The 22,693-nt window shown below is 54.8% G+C and overlaps 1 protein-coding gene and 1 non-coding gene across 3 annotated transcripts; one reads left to right on the forward strand and one right to left on the reverse strand.

Moving 5' to 3' along the window:
* Nucleotides 1-707: 707 nt before the first annotated feature.
* Nucleotides 708-7,426, reverse strand: LOC109450446 (uncharacterized). The gene is made up of 2 exons (XR_012497636.1): nucleotides 6,844-7,426; nucleotides 708-2,767 (listed from the first exon to the last, which is right to left on the reverse strand). It is a non-coding gene; the product is annotated as an uncharacterized LOC109450446 (transcript).
* A 74-nt stretch (nucleotides 7,427-7,500) lies between these two features.
* On the forward strand, nucleotides 7,501-20,481 carry SART1 (spliceosome associated factor 1, recruiter of U4/U6.U5 tri-snRNP). Of its 2 annotated transcripts, none has more exons than XM_074336717.1 (20): nucleotides 7,501-7,886; nucleotides 9,742-9,799; nucleotides 10,184-10,239; nucleotides 10,716-10,842; nucleotides 10,966-11,071; nucleotides 11,328-11,405; nucleotides 11,537-11,636; nucleotides 11,721-11,863; nucleotides 11,961-12,164; nucleotides 12,859-12,983; nucleotides 13,062-13,195; nucleotides 13,300-13,442; nucleotides 17,688-17,861; nucleotides 17,959-18,069; nucleotides 18,422-18,509; nucleotides 19,066-19,156; nucleotides 19,269-19,404; nucleotides 20,017-20,106; nucleotides 20,185-20,306; nucleotides 20,397-20,481. In XM_074336717.1, the coding sequence occupies exons 1-20, from the start codon at nucleotides 7,574-7,576 to the stop codon at nucleotides 20,413-20,415; spliced, it is 2,418 nt and encodes an 805-aa protein (XP_074192818.1). In that variant the 5' UTR covers nucleotides 7,501-7,573; the 3' UTR covers nucleotides 20,416-20,481. The 2 variants fall into 2 exon arrangements, with proteins under 2 accessions (XP_074192818.1, XP_019593322.2); XM_019737763.2 differs by having other exon boundaries at nucleotides 7,503-7,886; nucleotides 11,958-12,164.
* The last annotated feature ends 2,212 nt before the right edge of the window (nucleotides 20,482-22,693 follow it).

Below are 22,693 nucleotides of genomic sequence, written 5' to 3' on the forward strand. Positions count from 1 at the left end.
TGGGTCCTATAAATTCAAGAGTGAATAGGACAGAATGGCCTCTGCCTTAGAGAACTCCCAGTTTGGTGGGGGAGGAGGGCAGACCTTGAAAGGGGTGCATACATGGGCGTATCCATCACACCATAACAGATGGGTCGCAACGCACAGGGACCGCCAGATGGAGCAACTGTAGGGTGGGGGTGGGGGGGTCAGGAGGGATTGTGTAGTTGAACTGGGCTTTTAAGTAACTTCAAGTTACAGCCTCCCTCAAGGAATAAAAAGCTCACACACACAGATATACTAAATTTTGCACTCAATTTTGGGGGTTCACGGACACAGAAGCTCATCTGGAGCCCCTTCGCAGTTTACAGAGTGCAGGTTACAAAACCAAATCCAGAGAACGTGGGAAGGTAGCGTACGCTGACAAATCCTGGTTATAGGGACTCAGAGGCTGGGCTGTCCATCTCGGGGTCTTGACAACATGCTGTGTCGTCCAGCACCCGCCTGAGGCACGACCCCAGGGGGTCCACTAGGAGGATGCCTATTGGAGTGGTGGAAGCTGTCCACGGAAAGTTCGAGGCAGTGAGCGTCCCGTGGCTGGGGGTGTGCATGCGGAGGGAAGCTGGGGAGGGGTTTCCAGCTCTGGGGATGCTGGCTTAGATGAATTTTAGATCATAGTTCTGGTGTTACGGATACCAGGACCAGAAGAACCCAAGCGGCACTCAGAGTTAGGAGAGTCAGCTTTATTACGCCGGCGGGCTCAGCGGGATCCTTCCCAAAAGACTGAGCCCCCAGCAAGGTTTTGAGCAGGTTTTTATGGGTTGGGGACTTCCTTGAGTCGGGGAAGGGGTAGGTGTCATCTGGTGATTGGCTCAGGGTGTGGCTTGGAGGGGGATATGCGGAAGTGGGCTGGGGCTTAGGCTGGGGACTTCTTTCTCCGCTCGGGCCACCATTTTAGGTCAGTTTCCCCATCATGCTCCCCCGTTGATGATCGTAAGTGGTGACAACTTGGAGATCATCATATTGGCTAAGAGGACGATAACCCCGCAGGGCAGGGATCTGGGCGGTGGCCCGACGGGAGATGGAGGTCTCTATGAAACGTATGACAGCGTTAACTATGCATGGCCCGATGGTGGCAAGGAGGATCGTGAGGAGTGGGCCGGCTAGGGGTAGGAGCCAAGAAGGCCACGAGCTGGGATTGAGTCCCCAAGAGCCGTGGAGGTCGTCTCTGCGTTTCTGGATGCGGTCGTGGAGTTCACAACCTTTAGCGGTGACGATGCCCGACTGGTTGACGAAGTAACAGCATTCTTCTCCTAGGAACAGACAGGTGCCTCCTTTCTTGGCAGTGAGTAGGTCTAACGCCTGCCTGTTCTGTAGGGCGACTGCTGCAAGGCAGTTGAGTTGAAACTGGAGGGTGGCGAAGGAATCGGCCACTCGGTCCATGTCATCGTTGAGTTCCTGGGAGAGCCTGTGATAGAAACTGACAGAGGATCTGGGCCCGGCAGTCCCAGTAGCGACCCCAGCGAAGATGCCTGCCAGGAGTAGGAAAGGGGCTGCGGCAACACATTTCTGGTGTGTGTGTGGGGGGCCTGGCCTCCAGCTCAGAGTCAGATACAGAGAGGCCTCGGGGGTGAGGAAAATCTGGATGCAAAGATTGGAGAGATTAAAATCTATACAGTGAAAAACAAGTCCATTACAGAGGAGAAAGATGCCAGGCGAGGCACAGTATGGGGTACCCCAGGGAACTGAGAGGTTATGGGCGCATAAGGAGGGCTGTAGTTTACCCCAGGAAGTGACCCTGGGGGAAACTACATAGGTATAGTTGGGCGTGGAGGCCACTGGGATTTGGGCAGCTATTGGCCCGAGGGTGTAGGTGACATTGTTTGGGCTGGTATTGTTGTCTGGGCTCCAGTCAGGGGGAACCGGGATTCCAATATAACTGGTCCGGGCGAGGGGAAAGCAAATCCAGCAGGCGGGGGTGGAGGCAGCGTTAGTGGCATTTAGCCAGGTGGTCGCCCACAAACTGTAGGTGGTGTTCAGGACGTGCCGGGTGAATAGCGAGGTATCAGGGATGCGGGTTAGTCTCTGCAGGGAGGTTAGGCTGAGACCTTGGTAAAGGGGGCGATTCCTGACAGAGAGGATGGAAACCTGATGGACCCTGTCTTTGATTTGTTGGGCGAGGGCCAGGTCCTGGACTCCTCCCCCATCAGAGTGACCGATGTAAGATAGGTCCCACATGCCTGTCTTCCTAGTGCGCCCGGGCAGTTAGGGCTAGTGATTTTTCCCGTCCAACAGCACTTGGACCCAAGGTAGCAGAGGGAGACTGTGGTGTAACACTCCGAGGGCATGAGGGTAAAGTATGAGAAGGCTGTGTGGCCAGCACATTTTCCCCGGCAGCTTGAGGGACAGAAAGGGGAGGTCGTAATTCCTTCCCAGGGAAGAGATAGTATGAGAAAAAGCCAAAGCAAAAAAAGCCAAAGCAACCATCATGGTTGCTGCCTAAGACAGGTTAGGGAGAGGAGGCAAGGAGCCCAGAACAGGAAGTAGAACCCTAATAGTCCCTTTTCCAGTGGTGACCAGCTCGGTGGGGAGGATGCAACAAGACCAGCAAAGGCTAATAAACAGGAGTCCAATAACAGTGAAGATGGAGGCTGGGCAGACGACGGCGAGGCTTATCCGGGCTGTTTCTTGAGGGTCAGGCGGAGTGAACGGGCCGGGTCAGATTGGGCGATCCAGGCGTCGTCCTCCGGCTGAGCTCTTTTAACTCGAGTGTGAGCAATGCCTGAAACTTTAAGAGCGGTGGGAGTAACAAGTATGACAGTGTGAGGGCCTGTCCACCGTGGTGGGAGGGGCTCGCGCTTCCGATCTTTGACCCAGACTTGATCTCCCGGGGTAAAAGGGTGTATCAGAGCCCCAAAGAGAAATGGGGGCCCTTTCCAGAATTTAAGCTAAGCACGTACATCTGTGAGGACCCTGCCTAGCGCGGCCATCTGGTTTTGGAGGCTGGAGAACCCCAGCTGGCGAATGTTGCCAGGGAGGCTGGTTAGCAGGGGAGGGGGACTCCTGAACATAATTTCGAAGGGAGAGAATCCATATTTGCCAGGGGTGCAGCGCGCCTGAAGGACGGCTGGTGGTAGGAGGTTTACCCACCCTAAGGAGGTCTCTGGTGGAGTTTAGCTAATGTTTCCTTGAGGGTACTGTTCATGTGTTCAGCTTTCCCTGAGCTTTGTGGTCGGTATGCTGTATGGAGTCTCCAGTTGATGCCCATGGCTCTGGTTACCATCTGGAGGAGTTCTGCTATGAAGGCTGGCCCGTTGTCACTGTGGATAGAAAGTGGAATCCCATAGCGGGGAATAATCTCTCTAAGGAGGACCTTGGCTACTTCGTGGCTCTTCTCAGTCCTAGTGGGGAAGGCTTCGACCCACCCGGAGTAGGTACAGACCAGGACCAGCAAGTACTTAGTACCGCGGCAGTTTGTCATGTCAGTGAAGTCGACTTCGAGGTCTTCAAAAGGCGCGGTACCGCGTCTCTGAATCCCAGGGATGGGGGCTAGGGCTGGACTTTGGATTGTTCTTTGCACAAGTGAGGCAGCGTTCTCCGATGGACTTGCAGAGAGCTGACAGCTGGCTAACGCAGAAGTTTTTGGCTAGAAGGCCTTTGAGAGCAGTTTTTCCTAAGTGGGTTAACTTGTGATATTCAGCGGTTAGTTGAGGACCCAGCAGGGCTGGGATGAAGAGGCTTCCGTCGGGCAGTTGCCATCACCCTTGTGGCAATCTGGTGGCCCCTTCTGACCTCGCCCATCTGAGTTCTTCTTTTGTGTACTGCGAGAGGCACGTGGAGGTGGTGTCAGTGACCAAGAGTAGTTCACTAGGGCTTCCCATCGCCGCTGATTTCGCCGTGGTGTCGGCGAGCTGGTTCCCGAGTGCTGAGAGCTCATTGCCCCTCTGGTGGCCCTGACAATGGATAACTGCAACCTGCTGGGGAAGCCCAATGGCTTGTAGGAGCTTATGGATTTCTTGTTTATTTTTAACAGTTTTTCCCTCCGCGGTCAGAAGGCCTCTTTCCTTGTATATAGCCCCAAGCATACAGACGGTTGCAAAGGCATACGGACAGTCCGTGTAGATGTTGACTTTTCGGCCCTCGGATAGAGTAAGGGCTCTTCTTAGTGCCCATAGTTCTGCCCGTTGGGCCAACCATCCCAGTGGAAGTGCCCCTGCTTCGGGAGTGGTTACCACACCCCCCGCATGATGTTTTCCATCCCTCAAAAGCTGCTAATATCAGTATACAGAGTAAAGTCCGGGTTAGGATGTGGGCTGTCCCGGAGGTCAGGTCTGGTGGCGTAGACCTCGAAAACTTCTGTACAGTCATGTTCTGGATCCCCTTCCTCAGTTAGCAGGAAAGTGGCTGGGTTTAGGGCGCACACAGTTTCTAACGAGATCCGAGGGTTTTCTAGGAGTAGCCCTTGATATTGAGTCAGCCGTGCATTCGACAGCCATCGGGGTCCTTGACTGTTCATTAAGGTGGTGACTGAGTGGTGTACCTTAACTATGAGTCTCTGACCTAAGGTGAGCTTGTCTGCCTCTTTGATGAGAATCACAGCGGCTGCTAGGGCCCACAGGCATGGTGGCCAACCTGCTGCTACTGGGTCTAGTTTCTTTGAGAGGTAGGCAATGGGACAGAGCCATGGTCCAACTGTTTGGGCCAGCAGTCCTAAGGCTACTTTGTCTCTCTCACAGACGAATAAGTGCAATGGCCTCTCAGCATCAGGTAACCCGAGGGCTGGGGCCTGTCCAAGTGAGCTCTTGAGCTGCTGGAAGGCGGTTCTTGATCTTCTGTCCATAGCATGGGGGCCTTTTCTTGACCAGTTAGAGCCTCATATAAGGGCCGGGCTATTGCCGAAAAGCCAGGGATCCAGATCCAGCAGAAGCTGGAAGCTCCGAGGAACTCACGGAGTGCCCTCCGGTTGCGGGGCTGAGGGAGGGAGGTGATGACTTTCTTCCACTCGGTGCTGAGGGCCCGCTGTCCTTTGGAGATGACAAAGCCCAAGTATTGTACTTGTTTCTGCAGAGCCGGGCTTTCTTCCAGGAGACTCTATACCCCGTCTCGGCTAAGTGGGACAGGGGTGCCCGCGTCGCAGTTTGGCACTGGTCTCGGTGGCACAGGCTAGGAGCAGATCATCCACGTATTGCAATAGAGTGCAGCGGTATTCTTCTCAAGGGAAGGTGGCTAAATCTGAGGCTAGCGCTTCCCCAAAGAGGGTTGGGGAGTTTTTGAAGCACTGTGGGAGCCGAGTCCATGTCAGCTGGAGCTGCCGGCCGGTATCAGATTCAGTCCATTCAGGGTGATGAACACACAATGGCATTTATAGATGATGTAATACAGAATTGTACACCTGAAATCTATGTAATTTTACTAACAATTGTCACCCCAATAAATTTAATTGAAAAAAAAAGAGTACATCCCAGTAAAAAAGAAAAAAAAATTCAGTCCATTCAAAGGCAAACAGAGATTGGTTCTGGGGTGCCAACCGAATGCAGAAGAATGCATCTTTCAGGTCCAGGCAGGTGAACCATACAGCTTCCGGGGGCAGCTGCCTGAGAAGAGTATATGGATTTGGGACTACGGGGTGTAGGGAAACCGTAGCTTGGTTTACCGCTCTTAAATCTTGCACTGGCCGGTATTCTCCATTGGACTCCCATACCGGCAAGAGGGGAATATTCCATGGCGACTGGCACTCTACGAGTATCCCTGCTGCTGTGAGATGGACGAGGTGTTTTTGAATCCCTGCCCGAGCTTCCCTGGAGATGGGGTGTTGGGGTTGAGCTCCAGGTCTCAGTTCCACCAAAACCGGAGCCTTATGTTTTGCTAGCCCAGGCGGGTTATCTTCAGCCCAAACCTCCAGGAAATCGGCCCTGTAGGCTTCTGGGTTCTGTTCTACACTGCTGGTCCCGTAAAGCCTCCATTCTTCTTCCCTCGGGGTGGTGATAGACAGAATAAGTTCCTCTGACGGGGGTTGCAGTGACATGGTGGCTTGACCTGATGGTTTGAAGGAGATTTGCGCCCCTAACTTGGTAAGGAGGTGGTGGCGGCTCTTCGTCGAGGGTCTCCCTGGTAAATGGTCTTAGTCATGTCTTTCTGGGAGCGGCCTCATGGGTTCCGTGCAACGAGGATCCTGGACTGTCCCTTACTATTGAAGCAGAACCGTACCCAAGGAGGAAGGGTTCGGCCTATTTCCAACCACAAGTCAATGTAAGGGAACTGGTCTGGATGTCCTGGGGTCCCGGTGACAACTATGTAGACCCGGTGAATCGCGGGGAGGTCAAGAGTGCCTTCTGGGGGCTATCCCACGTCAAAACTTGGCCACTCCAGTTCACATAAAGTGCGGAGACGTCAGGGGTCATTTTGACCCCGTAGTCACCTCTGAAACCTTTCCTGAAATTCTTTAACATGCAGTCTAGAACCGTGGGCTTCCCGTGACTCCCTCCCAGGATGTTCGGTGTCACATAGACAAGGGAATGGTCTCAATCAGGCGCCCGCCTGGCCGTGTTCCTCACGGGAACTTTGGGTACGTCTTGGCTAAGGTGTGCCCGTATAAGCCCGGGGCTCGGTCGCACTCCGAGAGTGCGAATCACCATATGCCAGGACGCTACCATGGAACGCAAGTTGGGGCTCTGTAGCCGATAGGCAGTGGATCCATACAGAATCCCATTTGGGACCAAGCACACACACATTCATTCAGGGAGGAAAGACGCCCTCCCCCTGAACGGCCCTAACTAGAGTCCAAAGTGGGACTCAGCAGGCGGTGATCAGGCTCCCCTTCTGCCCTTAGGCAGGCCTAACTGGGTCCGGGCCCCAGGGTCTTACCGTGTCCGATGTCCTGGTTGATTGTGCGTCCTTTCTCTCTACTGGGGTCCAGCAGGGAGTCAGGGGCAGGAGCCAGTGGGAGGTCGCTGGTCCTGGGCCTGCCACAATCATCAGGGCGCGCCTAGCCCCGTGTCTCGGCTCTCCCGCCACTCTACGGCCTGCTCTCGCCCAAACCGGTGGCTCAAGGGGCCAGCGCGGTTGGGTTTCATGGTCAGAGAACCAAGAATGTTACGGATACCAGGACAGGAAGAACCTAAGCGGCACTCAGAGAGTTAAGAGAGTCAGCTTTATTATGCCGGCGGACTCAGCGGGATCCTTCCCAAAGACTGAGCTCCTAGCAAGGTTTTGAGCAGCTTTTTGAATTAGGAACTTCCTTCAGTTGGGGAGGGGGAGGTGTCGTCCGGCTCGGGGTGTGGCTTGGAGGGGGTTATGAGGGAGTTGCCTGGGGCTTAGGCTGGGGACTTCTCTCTCCACTCGGGCCACCATTTTAGGTCAGTTTCTCCATCGCTGGGACGCACAATCGGCCCACCACCCTGCCGGAGGCGGCCGAGCTTGTGCACCCTGACGCCCATCCCAGCCTTCCCATAAGCCTTTGCGGGCCGGCTCTGAAGCCAAGGACGGAAGCAGCCGCTCTTGGTTTCCGGCAACACGACAGCGGGCGACCCGGAAGTGTTCCCATTTTGCGTAGTCTGGGCTCGGCGGCGGCCGGGCTCGGGGCGGCCGTACCACTATGGGATCGTCAAAGAAGCACCGCGGGGAGAAGGAGGCAGCGACGACGACGGCCGCGGCCGGCACCGGGGGCGCCACCGAGCAACCGCCGCGGCACCGGGAACACAAAAAACATAAGCATCGGAGCGGCGGCAGCGGCGGCAGCGGCGGCGAACGACGGAAGCGGAGCCGGGAGCGGGCAACCGAGCGCGGGGGCGGGCGGCGCGGGGCTGAGGCCGAGACCCGTAGCGGCGCGCACGGGCGGGAGCGTAGCCAGACCGAGCCCTCCGAGCGGCGCGTGAAGCGGGAGAAGCGCGATGACGGCTTCGAGCCCGGTGAGGGGCGAGGCGTGCGCAGGGGGATCCCCGGGCTGCCAGGCCCTGGGTGCGGAGGCAATGCTGGATGCCGGGCCTGCACTCCGGGCGGGGGCACCCGCTGCTCTCTTAGTTAGCACCTACTAAAGGGTCCTCTTACCGTTATTTGGGGTTAATGGTGGTTTCTCTCTACTAAGGTCTGTGAGAACAGAGGTTTTTTCTCTGTTTTCCTCAATTGGCATATCACAGGTCCTCGGTAAATGTGTTGAGTGAGTGAGTAAATGAGTGACTGTGAATGATTGAATGAAGTGGTACCAGGGTGTGCAGAGGCAAGAGAAAATCAGGTATTAGGCAAATCGTGTAGGGCTCATAGTAGAGACATGAAACAGTAAGATCCCTAGGGGTCCAAACACGAGGGGCCCTGTAAGCCCTGTTATGAAATGTGAACTTTGTCTTGAGGGTCGTAGGGAGCCATGCAGTTGAGCTGGGGAGTGAGTTGATCCTATTTTGCACAGATCACTGACTGCATGGAGAACTAGGTCAAAGGTACTCAAGATGAGACCAGGTGAGGACTGCTGATGGCCTGCACAGGGGGATGGAGAGATGTGGAAAGACTGAAGAGGTGTTTTGGAGGAATTAACACACTTAGATGAGGGTGGGAAGGAGAAGAAGGGATTGAGGATTCAAATTTTGGTGTCAGCAATTAGGTGGGTGGTGGCGTCATCTACTGAGCGTCCGGAGTTTGGAAGAGGCATTTAGGGGGAGAGAATGAATTCAGTTTTGGAGAGTGTTGTGTGTGATGTGCTTGGGAGAAACCTGGGAGGACCCCAGGTTTGGGTGGGATAGAGCAGTTTGGGAGTTAGGAGTGGTTAGGTGGCATGCGAAGTCTCCTGAAGAGAGTGGGGAGTGAGAAGCCGGGCTCAGGAGTAGAGCCTGAGAAATGCCAGTATTTTAGTAGTAAGTGGAGCCTGATGCTACCAGAAAGGAAGTAGAATAGCCAAAAAGGCAGGAAAACCATAGAGTCTTCTGTCATGAGATTTGTGGAAAGAGGATTGTTAGAAGACGGGTCACACACCACAGGCTATCGAGCAAAACCAGAGCTGAAAAGAATGCATTGGTTTTAGAAATAAGGAGGCTGGTGACTTTGAAGGAGCCTGGAAGGGTTGGGACTCAGGGTCCAGGTGGAATAAAAGGCGAGGAGTTAGGCTGGGGGCGAGTTGCAGCACGGATGAGCTTGTGGTGGCAGCTGGTTGGGGGAGCGCCACCTGAGGGTTTTTAGCTTCTGGCTGTGGTGTTCAGCGAAGGTATTTGCTGTTTGTGAGGTGGGTGGAGGAAGTTTGAAATGCTTTTTTATTGCTGTGTCCCCAACATCCCGCAGGGGACAAGCACCAAGAACGTGTTTCTTGACATGGTCATGCTACCAACATGGTCCCTGCCATATGGGGAGCCACAGCCCCAGACATGACTGACCATGCTACGGGGTTTGGGGAGGGCAGTTCATTCTGGTCAGTAATTGAAGGACTTCACGAAGGAGCTGGCGATTGATCTTGGCGTTTGGATAGGACTTGTCAGTTAGTGAGGCCAGAGACGGCAGTGCAGGTTGAAAACAATACACAACAGTGGAGAGGTGGCAAAGGGAGGGATGCAGAAAGTTGGACCTTTGGGGTCAGGAAAGGAAGGGATCTAGAAGAGGCGGGGTTCTCAGAGTGGGACTCAGGTAGAAGGACTTCCTGAGGTGGGAAAACGCTCCCGTGCTCTGGTGTCTCAGCAAGGCCCGGGTGCTGGTGAGGGGCCCGTATCGTTGGCCGTGCAGCGGAGCGAAGGCTGTGGCTTTTTGGCCCTGCGTTCAGCTCCTGAGTCGTGCTTCTTGTTCCAGCTACCAGCTCCAAAAGCGGCTCAGGAGATGCCTCGTCACTCAGCATCGAGGAGACCAAGTGAGTACTGTCTCCTGTATGTTTGCACTCTTTTCTTGTGAGCAGCCGCTTGGGGAGGCTTCTGCACACTAAAGTGTGCTGGTTGGCATTGGAAGTGCCATATAAATCACGTCAGCCCACCGTTTGTGTTACAGAAGAGGACGCTAAGGCCCTAGAGGAAGGATGGCATTCCACTGGTTAGGGCCAGGCCAGGCCAAGCGCCTGTATTCCCTGATTTTGAGACCCATGTCCTTCCCAGTGCCCTGAGCTTCCTGGGTCAGGCCCTGTGTTGGGGACCCTTAGGACCACTCTGCCCCATCCTGTTTTCATCCCCCATCTATCCGGAAATGCATTTGGTGCCCCATTTCTTTGACAGCTCTTAACCTTTGTATCTCTTACCCTCAGTAAACTCCGGGCGAAGTTGGGGCTGAAACCCTTGGAGGTCAATGCCGTCAAGAAGGGTAAGTATGGGGCTGAGGGCATCGGAGGGGGTCTTTGAAGACAGTGGGGTTGGAGCATGTGTGTGTGTACTTGCCAGTAGGCATGGGACTTCCTTCTTGCTGTCTCATGGGGATCTGACACTCCCCTTATTCTTGAAGTTGCACAGTTGGCATGGCTCCTCACTCGCTGTGTGGTAGCAGTAGATGGGCTGAGAAATGTGCACAGTTGCTCCAAACCGAACGGGGCTGTGCAGGTGTTGGTTATCTCTTAAGCATGATTTGAGTGGCTTTGGAAGGCATGGTGGGGGGTTCCCATCATGCTGTGTGGGGAGACATGGGAGTGTCGGAATAAAGTGGGTGTAGGGAGGTAAAGGATCCTTTCCCCCTTTTCTGGCCCCTTCTGGTCACCTGAGCTGGAAGGGGGCAGGGTGAGTGGCTCCCTCCTCTCCCCACCAGCCATGGGCAGGCATAGCCTCACGTCTGGGCCCTCCTTCCAGAGGCGGGCACCAAGGAGGAGCCCGTGGCAGCCGATGTCATCAATCCTATGGCCTTGCGACAGCGAGAGGAGCTACGAGAGAAGCTGGCGGCTGCCAAAGAAAAGCGCCTCCTGAACCAAAAGCTAGGGTGAGGTGGTCCCAGCCAGGGAGGACGACGGAAGGGCCTGAGGAGGCTGCCATGGAGCTCTGGAGTCGGGGTGGGGGGAGCAGGAGTGGGGCTCCCCAGAGAGTCACTTTCTTCCCACTTCAGGAAGATCAAGGCACTGGGGGAGGACGACCCCTGGCTGGATGACACTACCGCTTGGATCGAGAGGAGTCGGCAGCTGCAGAAGGAGAAGGACTTGGCAGAGAAGAGGGTGAGGGTCTGGGCAGCGGGGTTGGTTGCTCAGGGCCGCTGGTGGCCTCACAGGCTGGTGAGGCAGGAATCCCACCCCTGGGGCGTGAGGCCGGGCTCAGAGAGGTAGGCGGTCCATGGCCAGTGGCGTCCACTTTGGGTTCTCAGCGGCTTGCCTGCAAGGCCTGCCCTTTGTGTGCTCCCACTTGACAAGGCCCTGCGTGTCTTCTGGTCCTGAATGGCCTGAGCTCCTGGGTCACCTCCCTCCTGTCCCATAGGCCAAGCTGCTGGAGGAGATGGACCAAGAGTTTGGTGTCAGCACTCTGGTGGAGGAGGAGTTCGGGCAGAGGCGGCAGGTGAGGCTGCGGTGGCAGCCGCGGGGAGTTGTGGGGCGGTGGAGGGGGGGCACTGCTGTCCATGGTGCTGGGATCCCAGGGCTGGGGGGTTTGGGCGCCTGACTTGGCGGGACCTCTCTCCTCCCTTCTAGGACCTGTACAGTGCCCGGGACCTGCAGGGCCTCACTGTGGAGCACGCCATTGAGTCCTTCCAAGAAGGGGAAACTGTGGTCCTCACCCTCAAGGACAAGGGTAGGTTGGGCTGGCGTCGTCCGGTTGGGGGCAAGGCGCTACTGAGTTGAGGGTGTGTGCGAACGGCCTCTGCCCTGCCCCCAGGCGTGCTGCAGGAGGAGGAGGACGTGCTGGTGAATGTGAACCTCGTGGATAAGGAGCGGGCTAAGAAGAATGTGGAGCTGCGGAAGAAGAAGCCCGACTACCTGCCCTATGCAGAGGACGAGAGCGTGGACGACTTGGCCCAGGCAGGCGGGCGGCGTAGGGGCTGGGAGGAGTGGGTGGCTCTGTGGCTTTTGGGGAGCCAGGCTGGGTCCCAACCTGTACCTCTTGCCTTTGCAGCAGAAACCCCGCTCTATCCTGTCCAAGTACGATGAGGAGCTCGAGGGCGAGCGGCTGCACTCCTTCCGCTTAGACCAGGGCGGCATGGCCGACGGCATTCGGGAGCGCGAGCTAGAAGAGGTCCGGGCCAAGCTGCGGCTGCAGGCTCAGTCCCTGAGCACGGTCGGGCCCCGGATTGCTTCCGAGTACCTCACACCCGAGGAGATGGTGAGCTCTGCAGCCGCTGCCCACACCATGATGGGGGCAGTGGTGCCTCCTTCCGCTCGGGGCTCAGGAGGGAGACCCAGTGTTCGTTTGGTCCTTGGTCCTTGTTGGGGAGCCGTGATTGGCAGCCATGGGGCGGTGCTGCCGGGAGGCAGTGGGTGTAGACAGAGCAGCGACTGAGCCAGGTGGACGTGACTTTGCGGTCAGGCTCTGCCATATAGCCAGCTTGTGCTTTGTGCGAGTCATTGAACTAAGAGCCTGAGATGCCCCATCTGAGATGGGACTGGTGGGAGCTAGCTGCCTCTTGGGGGGCCATTGCGACGATGAGTGACAGTTTGGGAAGTGATAATTTGATAGCTGTGTGTGGGTTTTGCATTTGGGGTGACTGAATGAACACAGGTAGACAGCTGGCTAAGTGGTTAAGAGCGGGATTCGGGGGCCACATTTCCAAGAGTCACAATCCTGGTTATCTCCTTTAGGAGCTGGGTGACCTTGGGCAAGGTCCTTAACCTCTCTGTGCCTCAGTTTTCCTTATCACACTGGTGGGAGGATAACTGCACGCACCTCCAGTCTTGTTCATGTATGTGACGTGCTTGGGACAGTGGCTGGCAGTCACACTAAAGAAGTGTTCATTCTCGGGGGCTGTGGCTGCCGCCTTCCCCCACCCCCCTTTCATGTCTGTCCTCTCCTCCCTCAGGTGACCTTTAAAAAGACCAAGCGGAGGGTGAAGAAGATCCGCAAGAAGGAGAAAGAGGTGGTAGTGCGGGCCGACGACTTGCTGCCTCTTGGGGACCAGACTCAAGATGAGGACTTTGGTTCCAGGTGGGTTTGGACACGGTTGGGGTGTGGGGGCTGGGCTGACGTAAGGCGCCAGTGCTCACCGGAAAGGTCTCTCCCCAGACGGCGGGGCCGGGGGCGGTACCGAGTGCCCGAGGCAGACGAGGCCCAGGAAGAGGAGGAGGAGAAGGAGCCCGTGCCTCAGCCCCCACAGTCAGATGACACTCGAGTGGAAAACATGGACATCAGTGACGAGGGTGAGAGGACCCCAGCCAGCTGAGGGTGGGCAGAGGGGCAGGGACAGGAGCCCAAGGTCCCGGAGGGTGATCTGAGCAGGAGGGTGATCCTGTGTTTCCACCAGAGGACGGTGCGACCCCGCCGTCCGGGTCCCCAGAGGTGCTGGAGGAGGACGAGGCAGAGCTGGAGCTGCAGAAGCAGCTGGAGAAGGGGCGCCGGCTGCGGCAGCTGCAGCAGCTACAGCAGCTGCGAGACAGCGGTGAGAAGGTAAGGGGCCTCCCAAGGCTGGGCGCGGGCCAGGTGGGTGTGGGCCCCCTGGGCTGAGTGACCGCTGTGTGTGGTGACCTGTTCTTTCTAGCGCCTGTGCCGTTCGTTGTTGGCCTTTTTGTTTGATACCATGTTATCAGCGGGTTTGTAGATTTCTGCAGGGTTTTCAGTCTGCGATGTTTCAGTGGTCGGATCCTTCCCTCGCTTGTCCTTTTGTAAATGTGTGTGTGTGCCCACTGTGAGTAAGGCGTCACCCTGGGGCTGGGACTCACTGGTGAACAGGGCAGCCCAGGTGCCCTGTGCTCGTGGAGCTTCCTTTCTCATTGGGGGTTGGGGGAGAGACAGCTTTGAACATGGGAGCAAACAGTAATTTCTGACAGTGATCTGAGCCGGACGGACAAAACAAGGTGACGGGAGGGTTGATATCTCAGACCGGCTTTTCAGGGAAGGCCTTGCGAGGGGTGAATCTCGGTAGTTTGGCCCCCGAGTCCTGCTCTTCATACCACTTAGCCAAGCAGTCTGCTGAGCCAGCTGTCTGTGTTCATACAGTCACCTCACATGCAAAACCCACACACAACTACCAAATTACCACTTACAAACTGTCACTAAGAGTGTAAGAGGAGGGATAAAGGTGTCATTATAATATTCTTTCAACTTTTCTGCATGTAAATGGTATGGAGTGCGGCTCAGCCACGTTTTAAAAACTTCCTCAGTAATTCTAACTTGTGGCTGGGCCGAGAACCACTGGGCCCCATACCCTTTACAATCCTTTCAGCCATAAACTCTATGATTCTTGAATATAACTTTAAAATATTAATGCTATAAACCATTAAGTATGAAAAAGAAAAATGTCCCTCAGCTCACAGCCCCTTCAGCTATTGCCGCACTTTCCTGATCCTGCTTAGAGGAGGGAGGGCAAACGATGGCCCATCACCTGTTCTTATAAATAAAGTTTTATTGGAACACAGCCATGCCCATTAATGTACATACTGTCTGTGGCTGCTTTTGCTACAGTGGCCGAGCACTTTAGTTCCAAATGAGACCATAAGCCCTTAAGGCACAAATATTTACTCTCTGGCCCTTTAACAGTTTGCCCACTCCTGCTCTAAGGAAGTGTCCCTCGCTTTCCTCAACTCCCATCTCTTCCCAGTCCTCTTGAATCCACTGGAACTGTCTCGACTGTGCCACATCTGACCACAATAGAAGGCAGTATGGATAAAAAATAAGGGTACCAACAAAATAAAAAGGAGTGAATGACATACCAGATCTATGTGGGGAAATTACAGCCCGTTTTTGAAAGACATTAAAGAAGATATAAATAAGTAGATATACTGTTGTTTTAGTTAACTGGGGCTGTCATAATAAAATACCACAGTCTGGGTGGCTTAAACAACGGAAATTTATTTCTCACGGGTCCCGAGGCTGGAAGTCCCAGATTGAGGTGCTGACAGGTTTAGTTCCTCTTGGGGCCTCTTTCCGAGGCTTGCTGATCCATCTTGCTCTATCCTCACATGGCCTTTTCTCTCTGTACCTACATCCCTGCTGTCTCTCCCTCTTATAAGGACGCCAACGTGTTGGATTAGGGCCCATCCTTATGACCTCATTTGACCCTAATTTTCTCCCTGAAGGCCCCATCTCCAAGTACAGTCATGTGATTTTGGGAGGACACAATTCAGTTCCTAACAGCCATTGAATGGATAGGACTCAGTGTGGTAAAGACGTCCGCCTCCCATTTATGGACTAAAGCAACACCCATAAAAATCCCAATAGGGACCTGGCGAGTTGATTCTAAAATTCACACGGAAGAGCAAAGGGCCCCGAATGGCCAAGACACTTTTGAATCATAAGGTGGTAGAATTTGCTCTAACAGATACTGAGGCTTTTCGTAATGTAGTATTGATTGTGGTGTGGTATCGGCCTATGAGTGGACTAATAGGACTGAGATCAAATAAAGGGGCCCAGAAATAGACTCCTGAGATATGACATGTGGTGTCCCAGTGGGAAAGGGTGCTCAGTTCGATAAATGGTGTTTTGCACAATCAGTTATCTATTTGGAAAAAAGTGAAATTGGGTTTGTACCTCACACCTTACACAAAGTTCACTTACAGATAGATTAAGAACTTAAAAGTAGAAACATATTTCAGAACAAATTATGACTTTGTAGTAGAGAAAGATTTCCCTTTTTTATTGTGTCAAAATACATACAACATATAGTTTATCATCTTAACCATTTTTAAGTGTACGGTTCAGTGGTATTAAACATATTCACACTTGTGCAGCCATCACCACCATCTATTCCCATAACTCTTTTCCCCTTGTGAAACTGACTCTGCCTCCATCCAACACTAGCTCCCCATTTCCCCTCCCCCAGCTCCTGGCAACCATCATCCTACTTTCTGTATGAGTTCGACTATCCTAGGAACCCCCATAAGTGCAACCATAGAGTATTTTTTTTGTGTGTGTGACTGGCCTATTTCAAGAGAAATATTTTTTAAGATATAAATGGAAAGCATAAACCATCAAGGAAAAAAAACTAACATTTAAAAATCTACTTAGAAATTAAGAACTTAAGTTTTTTTTAAAAAAAAAAAACTGTCACGAAGAATGTAAAAAGCCGAAAGGAGGAAAGATGTTTGTCCATATGCATAACCATCAATGGGTTCATGTCAAGAATATATAAAGAACAAAAACTGACAAAACAGAAACACAGGCGGAAGACCTGAGTAGGCAGTTCCCAGAAGTGGAAGGATAAATGGCCGATGAAATACCCAGTGAGGCTCAGCTTTCCCAGTGGCCAGGGAAAGGTGAACAAGACAGTGATGTATGAGGTCACACCCGGGCCGTGTGACCAAACTGTCCAAGTCTGACAATGGAGTGTAAGTGAGGACGTGGAGCAGCCAGAATTCTTACATTTTTCTCGGGTGTGTGAGTCTAATCAGATTGGGAAGATACTGACATATTCTTACAGAGTGAAAGTGTGTGTGTGCCCTACGGCCCAGCCATCCCCACTCCTGAGTGTGCACCCCAGAGGAACACTCGCACAGGAAACAGACTATGATAACAGAAAATAGTCCATCCTGAGAGCACTAGATAACTAGATCGCGGGGTACTCCTATCACGGAAGATGATTCTGTAGTGAAAAGCAAATGAGCTGCGGCCCCTCACGTCAAGATTAATTTAAAAAAAATTTTTTAAAGCAAATCATAGAATTACACTGTATGATTCAGATTACGTAAGGTTTAAAGAATGCACAACAAAATAACACTGTTCGTGGATGGGTCCTTATGTGGTGACACTGTAGAGAAACCAGTGAATCATGACCGCAGATAATGGGGGCCTGAAGAGCTACTAATAGTATTTCTCAACCATACGTGGGCATTTGCTTGTTTTTGATATATAGGCATATGTTAGGTATAACCCTTTTATGTTTATGATGGCAGTCATTAAAAAATACATGTACTACAGGAAGGGGAGGGGTGCAGAAGTGGGTGTGATGACTAGAAACTTCTCTGAGGAGATTGCTGTCTGGTACAGAGCAGCGGGGTTGTGGGATTGAGTTTTTAAAAAGGGGGAAATCCCAGATAATCCTGGTATGCTGATGGCAGTGATGCCATAGCGAGGGCAGAGGGTGCAGTCGGGGGATACTGTCAGGAGCTGAGTGTTAAAGGACCTCGAAGCCATGCCAGGGAGGAGGGTGGCCCGAGGTAGGAGCAGAGCTGGCATCTGCTACCACAGGTGGAAAGGCAGGTGTGGTGTGGTGGGTGTTTAGGGATTTGGTGCTGGAAGCATCTGATCACGTTGTGGCCTCCGGGAAGGATTCTAGATGTTCAGATAGCGATGTTTACCCTGAGTCCTAAAACAGCAGTTTGTCAGGTGGAGAGTGGGTGGCAGGGGCATGGCCTGGTTTTGGAGGGAGGCATATAAGGCTGAGTGTTGAGTGGAGGGTCTTTGGAGAAGGATCGGCACGGGCCCAGTCCTGAAGGGCCGTGTAGGGTTTTGGATATTAATTCAAAGGGCAATAGGGAGCCATTGATGGCTTTGAATCAGAGGAGTGACCTAGTGAGACAGTGCAGAGTGGAGAGCGGACTGGGGGTCAGTGAGGAAGTGGACACCATCAGAGGTCCGCCCGGGGCAGTGGGTGGGAATGTCTTGTCTTGCTGCCCCCAGGAGGATCTTGGGTTCCTGGGTCTCCATAGCACCACCCTAGAAACTTCTGGGTTTGCCCACAGCTGCTCCCTCCTCCAGGTGGTGGAGATTGTGAAGAAGCTGGAGTCCCGCCAGCGGGCCTGGGAGGAGGACGAGGACCCGGAGCGGAAGGGGACCATCGTGTTCAATGCCACGTCGGAATTCTGCCGCACCTTGGGGGAGATCCCCACCTACGGGCTGGCGGGTAATCGAGAGGAGCAGGAGGAGCTCATGGTGGGTCCTCAGGCCCCTCCCCCACCCCACTGACCTGCTCTGCCCGGGCTGGGGGCCGCTGGGGGCGCCTGGGCTGACGCTGGTCTCTGGCCTCCAGGACTTTGAACGTGACGAGGAGCGCTCGGCCAATGGCGGCTCTGACTCGGATGGAGAGGAGAACATTGGCTGGAGCACAGTCAACCTGGATGAGGAGAAGCAGCATCAGGACGTGAGCAGGGATGAGCAAAGCGGGGCTGGGAGCGTGGGGGAGCTGGGGACCCCAGGCCTGGGAGCGTGAGGGAGCTGGGGACCCCGGGCCTGGGAGCGTGGGGGAGCTGGGGACCCTGGGCCTGGCCCTTCTGGCTCTGGGACCTGGGGCACGTGACTCGGTGTCTCAGCCCCGGGCTCCTCACCTGTAAACGGGGTCTATAAACCTCACAGGGTCATTGTGCGGGTTCAGTGAGGCATCTCGGTGCACGGCCAAGGCAGTCGTGTGTGGTGGGGGTGACGGGTGGGTGAGGGGGTGAGAAGAGCCCGTGTGGCCTGCTCACCGCCCTCTGCACCGCCTATGCCACCCCCAGTTCTCTGCCTCCTCCACCACCATCCTGGACGAGGAGCCCATTGTGAATAGAGGGCTGGCAGCTGCCCTGCTCCTGTGTCAGAACAAAGGTAAGGGGCTCCGGGCGCCCTTGGTGAGGAGGCTGGGGTGCTCTGACAGCCAGGTGCTGGCGCGGCTTCCTCTGGCCCCTCTGCTGGCTTTCTCTCGTTCCCAATGCCATGAGCTGCTCCCCAGGAACCAGGACCCAGGAGCCACTCGGCACCTGGTGTGAGGCAGGCACAGTAGTATCTGGGCAGCTCTGCGTCACCCCAGTTTTGATGGCTTTGCTCACATGTCTCCCACAAAGCACCATGCACCCCTGAAGACTCAATGTCTCCTCTGGGGAGAAGTCGGGGAGCTTGAAGCAGTGCAGGCCGTGGACTGAGACCCTGGATTAGGGTCCCAGCTCCTCCATTTACTTGGTCAGTGACCCTCGATAAGGGCCTGATTGCTCTGAGTCTCCATTTCCCTTGTCTACAAAATGGGCCTGATGTCTTTATTCCACAGCACAGCTGGGGGTCCCACAGTGCCTGCTGTGCAGTTGGGGGTGTCAGGCCTGCCCTGGGGCTGTGCCTGCGATGGGGCGGGGGGCGCCTGGCGTCTGACCACTCCCCTCTCTCCCCCCAGGGCTGTTGGAGACGACGGTACAGAAGGTGGCCCGGGTGAAGGCACCCAACAAGTCCCTGCCGTCAGCTGTGTACTGCATCGAGGACAAGATGTGAGTGGGCGGGGTGGGCGGAGGGCCAGGGGCCGGTGCCAGCCCTGGCCTGCCCGGAACCCAGGCGGGGTGAGCGGGGGCTGCTGCTGAGGTCCCCTCTGTCTCGGGCCAGGGCCATTGACGACAAGTACAGCCGGCGGGAGGAGTACCGCGGCTTCACCCAGGACTTCAAGGAGAAGGATGGCTACAAGCCTGACGTGAAGATCGAGTACGTGGATGAGACGGGCCGGAAGCTCACACCCAAGGAGGTGAGGGCGCCCCTGAGACAGGGCCGTGGGGGCAGAGCTGCATGGCCGGGGATGCGGGACACCTGGAGAAGTACTGGAAGCCCTGTGCCTCGGTCTCCATCCTTCTCTAGCAGACAGCAGTTCCCCTCACAGGGCTGGCAGGAGGGTCAGACGGGTGCCTCGGTTCCTTTGCCTACCTGCCCCCTCAGTGGCTTGACCTGCTCTTAGGGCCGCCATTGGGGCAGGCGGTGTCCCCGCCCTACACTGACTCCTGTGCCCTCACAGACGCCCGGCTCCAGCTGGCAGCCCTCACCTGCCTCCTGCCTCCTCGCGCTCTTCCACCCCTACCCCACCCCACCCGCGCCTTCCGCGCACACTCCGACTTTGCTGCCCTCCTTCCACCCTGTCTCCTGGCCCAGCCTCGGCCCAGCAGGTCTCACCCCTTTCCTGAGTGCCCCCAGTGCAGCACTTCATCTCCTGAGCCCGTCTCCCCCACTCCGGGGAGTCCCAGAGGGTGTCCTCCCGTCCTTTTCCTACCACCCCGGGCCCAGCACTGGGTCAGGTGAGTCACCATTCCTCCTCAGCCCTATGGGGCACTGGCGGCTCTAACGCCTTCCTGCCCCGTGTCCTCAGGCTTTCCGGCAGCTGTCCCACCGCTTCCACGGGAAGGGCTCAGGCAAGATGAAGACTGAGCGGCGCATGAAAAAGCTGGACGAGGAGGCGGTAGGTGGCCCAGGGGACGTGGGGGTGGCTTCTGCCTCTGCTGGTGCTGCCCTGTGCTGACTGGCCGTGCCCCCGCAGCTCCTGAAGAAGATGAGCTCCAGCGACACGCCCCTGGGCACCGTGGCTTTGCTCCAGGAGAAACAAAAGGCCCAGAAGACGCCGTACATCGTGCTCAGTGGCAGCGGCAAGAGCATGAATGCGTAAGTGGGGAGCGGCTGACGGGGGGCCGCGGTGCCCACTGGGGTTGGCCGCACCCTCGCTCCAGCCTCACACCCTTCTCCTCTCTGCAGGAACACCATCACCAAGTGAGGCCGACCGCCCCGCCGTCCCCCTCCCCAACTTTAATGTTAAATAAAGCTCCCTCCTTATTTTTTCCTCCCTGGTCATAGTGCAGATTCGAGGGTTAGACCTGGGAGGAGAGGCAGGCGGTGCTGGGAGCAGCATCAGCAACACGGCCCTCAGGCAGGATCCATGGTCAGCTGTGTGACCTCAGGCAAGTCAGGAACCTCTCTGAGTCTTAGTTTTGCCATTTGTACAGGGTGTCTTGTGACGATTGAATGAGCTCATTTATTGACTCATTCACCTGGAATTCAGAGGTGGCTTAGAATCTGGACTCTGCTAAGTGAGACCTGGTGGGCAGATGACATGAATGACCAAATGAGATGAAGGGAGAGAACTAGCCCGGATCCTCTAAGACTTTTACCCACACGCTGGGTCCCAGCCCATCAGAGAAGCCAGTTGGTTTCTTTTCTCAACCCCCTGCCCCCCACGACCCCTAGCATGGTGACACAGGTCCTGGCTGATGGTGGAAGGTCACACCTTATCCTCTGCAAGGCTGGATTCCAGGTAAGAAGTAGAAGGTTTTAGACTTGGTCACCTAGTCTCCCAGCCTCCAGTGCTACACAAGTCACTGCCCTTCCGAGCCCAGGACTGACCAGCCTGGCGGGGCAGGGACTGGGCTGTGTGCAGGGCGGAGGTGCCCCTCATGCTCCTCGCTCCCTTGTCTGTGGAGAAGAGAGAGCATCCTCAGGGCAGGAGCTGCTTAGAGCACCTCCGGGAGAATTGTCCCAGGTACAGTCACAACAGGGACGGTGAGAGTCCTCGAGTGAGCGCTGAGTGAGGAAGGTGACAGGTGGCCTCCTCCATGGGTGAGGACAGACCCGGCATTCTGCCCCCACCAGCACCCAGGTGCATTCCAGACGGCTCAGATTTTTTTTTTTAATGAAACCGAAAAATAAGAAAAAACTGAACTTCTACGAATAATCTTGGGGTGGGAAAAATGTAAACAAAGGACAAAATACAGTTGCCTTAACCAACTGCTTTTGATGACTTATTGCACGGCAAACCCTCCCAGCACACTTTCTTGAACCTGTTGTCTCCCCGTTTTGAGAACTGATTTAATTTTCACTTTGACTGCTTTCTCAGATCCCTCAGGGAGGTGCCCGTGGCATATCTAGACTGGGTGTAAGATTTGGGGGATCTCAATCCATTTCTCCCAAAAGCCTGTGAAGCCCATCCGGTGTCGACAGGCAGTCCAGTGTCCCTGGCACCGGCCCTGGCCAACCTCGTGTCAGAGCTCATGCCTTACCCTTTCCCCCAAATGACCAAAGCCTTGTCCAGAGCAACAGCAGACCAGGTTTGGCCCAGGGTGCCTCCAGACTCTGACCCTAGTGACTGGGTAGGCAGGAAGGGGTGACCCAGGGATTTGGAGGGGACTCCAGAAATGGGCCGCCTCCAGGAAACCTCCCTGGTTGGGGTGGTGTGGGGCTGTTGGCCCCCAGGCCCGGTGCTTGCCCTTCCCTGCCCTGACGCGTGCTAGCACTTCTCAGGCTGCCCTGCCCACCTGGTCCCTGGGCAGGTCTCCCCAACTCACCATCCTGACACATTCCCTAGCCTCGCTGAACCCTACTTTCTGGCATTCCAGGTGGGGTAGTAGCTGCTTCCACCAGTTGCTCAGTGATATCTCAGTGTTCACTTTTGCCTTTTCAGTTCTCAAAGAGCTTGTTAAAAATTCTTTCGATAAAATTCTCACTTAAAGTAACAGAGTTCCAGTCCCCCTGACGACTGACTAATACAAGCACCAAACGTTTATACTGAGATTAGTTTAAAAAGAGGAAGGAAAAAAGCCAAGAATTTTCCTGCCTCTCCTGTACTGATTGTATTTCAGAGAAACCAAAAAATGATAATGGAAAGTTTTTCCTTATAGAAAAATTCCAGCTCAGAATGTGGAGCTAATACTAGAATTAGAAAATCACCGTCTCACAATGCCTAATGAATGAAGGATGTAGGCAGTGCCAGTGAACGACTGCCAAACCATCCAGTGAGAATGGGTAGGAAACTTGACAAAAAATGCAACTTGCCAACAACTTTTGAACCCACGTATCAATTTTCGCCTCGTTAACAACAGAACACGCCTCCCGATGTGATCAGAAATCCTGGGAAGTAGTTCCCAAATAGCCTCGTGGTGTACCTACCAGGAAATGGGGGACAGAAGAATCCTAGGAGGTCACCACTGGGATGCAATTAGCCAAATCGGACATGGGAAAATCTACAGGCAAATGAACTGGTTTTATCAAAAAAGGCATGA

Source organism: Rhinolophus sinicus, linkage group LG06 (assembly GCF_036562045.2).
Source record: "Rhinolophus sinicus isolate RSC01 linkage group LG06, ASM3656204v1, whole genome shotgun sequence".
In the NCBI taxonomy this organism is placed as follows: Eukaryota; Metazoa; Chordata; class Mammalia; order Chiroptera; family Rhinolophidae; genus Rhinolophus; species Rhinolophus sinicus.